This window comes from Physeter macrocephalus, chromosome 20 (genome assembly GCF_002837175.3).
Source record: "Physeter macrocephalus isolate SW-GA chromosome 20, ASM283717v5, whole genome shotgun sequence".
Lineage (NCBI taxonomy): Eukaryota > Metazoa > Chordata > Mammalia > Artiodactyla > Physeteridae > Physeter > Physeter macrocephalus.
The window spans coordinates 62,289,882-62,295,037 of NC_041233.1; the positions used below are offsets into that span (position 1 = coordinate 62,289,882).

The 5,156-nt window shown below is 45.1% G+C and overlaps 1 protein-coding gene across 4 annotated transcripts in view; it reads right to left on the bottom strand.

The window, feature by feature from the left end:
* The window catches only part of SORCS1 (sortilin related VPS10 domain containing receptor 1), a 587,212-nt gene that overhangs the window by 391,006 nt on the left and 191,050 nt on the right, over positions 1 to 5,156 (bottom strand). For all 4 annotated transcript variants that reach the window (XM_055081262.1, XM_024121364.1, XM_024121365.1 and 1 more), the window contains exon 2: positions 3,420 to 3,487. In XM_055081262.1, the coding sequence (XP_054937237.1) occupies positions 3,420 to 3,487 (68 nt within the window). The remainder of the gene's footprint in view (positions 1 to 3,419; positions 3,488 to 5,156) is intronic.

Genomic DNA, 5,156 nt, shown 5'->3' on the forward strand with positions numbered 1-5,156 from the left:
GATCCCACATGCCGCGGAGCGGCTGGGCCCGTGAGCCATGGCCGCTGAGCCTGCGCGTCCGGAGCCTGTGCTCCGCAACGGGAGAGGCCACAACAGTGAGAGGCCTGCGTACCGCAAAAAAAAAAAAAAAAAAAAAAAAAAGTATTGGGAGGATGCAATAATGCACGTCAAGCACTGAGCCCATGCCTGACACATCTTGAGTGCTCGATCAAAGTTAATTTTTGTTATTGTTGCCATTATTTTCATGAGCAATAGCATCACTGCCGTTACCATGAAAGCAGCAAGGTGTTGGGTTTAAGGACATAAAGTCTAGTTGAGAAGAGAAAATATACACATGAGCGAAGTAAAGAAGCAACACTCATATCTTTATTATAACACTTAACAGTTGTATGACAGTTTGTCTATTTAGATTTAACATCTCCTGGGATGTGGCAGCTCTGGGTGCTGTGTAAGTATCTTATTCAATACAATTACCTAAGGCAGGTTACAGGCAAGTACAGTTCTCTCTCATTTTAACTGTCCAAAGATCTTTGTCTCTCTAAACAATGAAGTCCTGGAAGGCAGAACCTACATGCTATGGATCTATGTACTCACCCAACTTTCCTTCCCTAGATAAGAACAATATAAGGCCTAGAGGAGTTCATCAATTCATCTTTGTTGAATAAATGAGTGAGAAAGAGAGTTATATGTTAGTGACCATGCAGTAGAGACAAAATTGTAGTATTCACTGGTCTACTCAAAACCAGATACTTACTGAGCATTATCTATGTGCTGAGTCCTGCATTCAGTGCTGTGAGTGCCCTGAGTATCTCTAAAACCTGGCCTGTGCCCCTAAGAAGCCCCCGAAGGTTGACATAGGCAGGTTTTCTGAGAAGATTGTACAAGCTGGTACAGGAGAAAATGAGTCAACACTTAGCAGTCTAGTCTCCTTCAAGATGACGTAGAATCATGAAGACCTCTCTTCCTGGTCCCCATCCTTGACCCATCCAGGACTGTCCCTCTCCACCTCTACATTAACACCCCCAAAATGTTCCCTAAAGACCAACTATGGGCACCATGAGCCACTCAAAAAAATGCAGCCCTGAAAAGCAATTGTGAAGTATTCTAAATATTCCCTTTCCTCCTTTCCTCTTTTCTAAATTGTCTTTTCAGGCATGTACTCTTCCATCAAAGTATTAAAACAGGCAGTTGTAATAATACAGAACACCCCCAGGAATCATTTGCCACATATGACATGTAGAACATGACATATATGGCAAATGACTATTGTGGGTATGTTAGAAAAGCAAATATAAATGGGTATATACACACACATATTACTTGTATATATGTGTATATTATGTGTATATACGTGTGTGTGTATATATGTATACGTATGTATATATCTTCCAGTGAAATTGATTCTAAGATGGAAAAGTCAGCAGGTCATTCTTGCCACACTTTCCCAGGCTTAAGCCCATGGAGTTTGCTCCCTCAGAAGGGAGGTCTGGTACTACTGGAACGTGATGCCGTTTTTATTTCACTAAGCCCCTCCCTTAAGAAAAGAATATTCTTCCTAGACGGAGGCATCAGTAACAGTGCCCCATCAGAGAGAAAGAAGCATGCTGAGCGTGAGCTTCAGCAATCCAGGACAAGCTGTTCCTCACATCCCTCCAAGACGCCCTTCCCAGGACTACTCAGGTTGGGAGTTACGGCTGCTCTGCCTCTGTCCCACTGAGACAGAACCGCACATCTTTTAATTTTCTAATATGCCGACGACACTTTACATGGCAGATGCACTACACAGTAAAAGCTGGCTTTTACTTTCATTTATGCACATACATTAGAGAAATTTTCCAAGGAAGCATAAGCTTACTCAGAGATGCTGACGAATAGGTACTGAATTTAAACAATACAGCAGGAGTCAGGCCCTTAATGTATTAAAGAACTGTACTTTTTGAGGCTCCTACCAAACTTCCCACACTTGAAATCAGTTACATAAATTTCCTTGGGACAGAAACTCTGCATAATTGACCTCCTACTCGGGGAAAGAGCTCAATAATTGAAATGCCTGACAACAAACAAAAGAACAGAATCTAGCCTTTTCTTTGGTCTACTAGGGTTCTCCTAAAGCACAGGACAATTTATTTGGGGCTTCTTGTACACAATGTCAAGCCTAATAGAAAATAGACATCAGGTGAAAATGAAATTTAATGCACAATCTTCTTGTGAGGTCTGGTAGATCCCTTTGGGGTGTCTATCCAATCCATGAGCCTCCTCTTGTATGACCACTGCAATCCCCAATAAGAAGCAGGCCTTGAAACCAAATCACTTCCATGTAAATCAACTTTCCCTCCCAAGCCACTGTTGACTGCACCAGGGTGGGGACACCTGACACAAACAGGGTGACTGCAGTCTTTCTCCCTAGACCTCAGCACTGACACTGAAAGCCAAGAGGCAGCCTCTCCTGGTCATGTGAACTGACAGGTAATGGAACCCCCCCATTGATCTTATGTGGTCCACACTCACTAGCTTTGGTCTGCCCACGGACCACTCTCACCTTTCTGTATAACGACTCCCACTTAGTCTGTGTGTGCGTGCGTGTACGTGTGTGAATACCATCTCCAGAGTTTGTCTCCATCCTCTCCCAGGTCAGGGATCATCATGTGATCCAGGCCTGACCAATTAGAGGAGGTGCTCTCCCGGACTTCAGGGATTGGTTCGGGCATGGGCCCATGACACAGGCTGGTGGAGAAGAGCCAATCAGGAGTGAGATAAATCAATATTTTTTTAAGAAACAAAACGACATAACAGAATGTATAGTTTCCAAGGAAAAAGGAGGAGAGAATAACTGCCTGGGCATTTGAGGACCTTCTTTCGTGGTAAATCCAATAAGTTAGTCTGCCCTTGAAGAATTTGTTCATTCATTTGAAAAAGTACTAATTCCCACTCTATATGTGTGATGCAGTAGTGTGAAGCCCAGAAATAAAGGCAAGCGTATAAGTGTGTGTGTGCCCCTTTGTGCTGCAAGAACCACGAAAGGGAAGCTGTGAAAGGATGTTGCCCTGGTAGCCTGCCTGGGTTCTGTATACCTAGAGGTTACATTGATCCCCTCTGCAAAGATATCCTTATTCTTTTGTTTCTACCCCAATAAGCTCACAGATCAGTGAGAACTATGGGAACCAAAACGCATAAAGACAACCTAATAAGCAGTTTAGCAAAAGGATCTGTGACCAAAAGAAGAGGTCTAGAAAAAGGAAGGGTCCAGCCTTCCTGGAAATGAACCCCAACCCATGGCTAAGGGAAACGAAGAGCAAACAGAGGAAGAAGGAGTACAAGGAACCAGAAACCTTCCCACCAGGAAACGGGGGTGGGGGTGAGCAGCCAGCTGAGAACATCATGTTTAAATAACACAGTAATTATTAGCTCAGCTTCCCTACCTCCAAAGCGAGCTCTCCGTGATGCTCCCCAGGTTATAGTCATAGAGCTTTGTCAAAATGAGAATCACCTGAAGGCAAAAGAAGAAATATCGGTTAGTTTCAAACAATGACAATCTCATAGAACTGAAATGGCCCAAGGGAGGGCTTAGAATTCCTTTAATGGGCACTTCACATAATTGAATGAGTTGTTGCAGCATCCGGCTTACACAGATTGGGGAAGGGTTTGCCTGTGCCTTCCCTTAAGCAGCTCAAGCCTGATGCCCTCCCTAACCTTCTCCCTCTCACCCGGCAGCAAGACTTACCTGCCCATCCAGGCATTTCTGATCCCGGTGGGCTTCACACTTTCAGGAAAGCTAGCAGAGCTGTCAGATACGTGTCCTGCAAGGCAGCCACTGAGCAGGTGGCTGGGAGAGAGGAAGGTCAATGACACAGGTCCCAGCCCTCCTAGCTGTACCAGACGGGGCAGGTAACTTAGCCTCTCTGAACCTCAACAGGCTCTCTCTCAAAAAGGTGGCTGTGAGGGGTTAAATTAGGTCATAAATGCAAATTACGCTTCAATTAGCATGGGGTTCTTAAATGCTAGTTCCTTCTCTTTCTTCTCCTCTGTGGGTTTGGCTTTATTTCTTCTGATCTCTCAATTTCTGGGAAAGCCACTGGACTGAAGCAACAAGGACTAAGCAACAGCATTTTAACAGGCACGGATCTCTGTCTTAGGGGTCCTGAAGCTTACAGAATTTAGGGAGCCCTTCATAAGAAACAAGATATAAAATGATGAGTTCCAATCTCCACACCCTGGGAAGGGGGCTATGCAATTAAGGGACTTTGAAACTTAAGCTTCATTCACTTCTCGGCAAATCTTCCCTGATTTTAACTTGTTGCTCTTTTCAACCTCACTCAGAAGAAGCCAAACTATTTAGCTCATTCTTTTAGATTTCAACTCCTATGAACCATTTACTAGGAGCCCAGGATTCTGCCTGATGCCAAAAGAGAACATACATACAGATGAGGCCTGGTGGTCTGGGATCCACTGAAACTCACGACCTGGCTCCGCGGCGTTAAGTGAAGCACCAGAGTGCCGCGACACTTGGGAAGATACAACAGAGCAGTGTGTTTCCAGCCATGGATGGTCTCAGCCCTTATTTGCTCTCCTTACATAATGAAAAGAACCTAATAGCTCTGCTTTGTTTTCTGCTGAGGTTCATATTTCTCTCCTCATACTCATAACCTAGAACATTCGGCCCAGTCCTGCTGTTTCCAACTCAGAAGAAAAATGGTGACATCAATTTCCTGGATTTTCTCTGAAGGCCAAGGGATCAGTTCTAGCCACAGTGAGCACAGAACAGTCTAACCTCGAATTCCAAGGCAGTAAGATGCCAAGAAGTGCTGAATCCTTCCAAGTTCTACTCTGCTAGCACAGGGCTTGCTTTACTGAAGGCACAGCTTCGATGAGCAGATTCTGATCACTTCTTTCACAGCAAGCAAACTGGAACTCCATGACCTTAGGTTTGCTCCAAGTTCAAGGGAATGAAGGACCACGGTCACCCCAAGACAGGCAGAAATCTGAGGACCTGTGCTCTCAGGCTACCCGTCTCCTTAACCGCTGCACAGGCCTCCTTCAAGGATCTGTTCAAAACTTACTTCTTGGGCTTCCCTGGTGGCGCAGTGGTTGAGGGTCCTCCTGACGATGCAGGGGACACGGGTTCGTGCCCCGGTCCGGGAGGATCCCACATGCCGTGG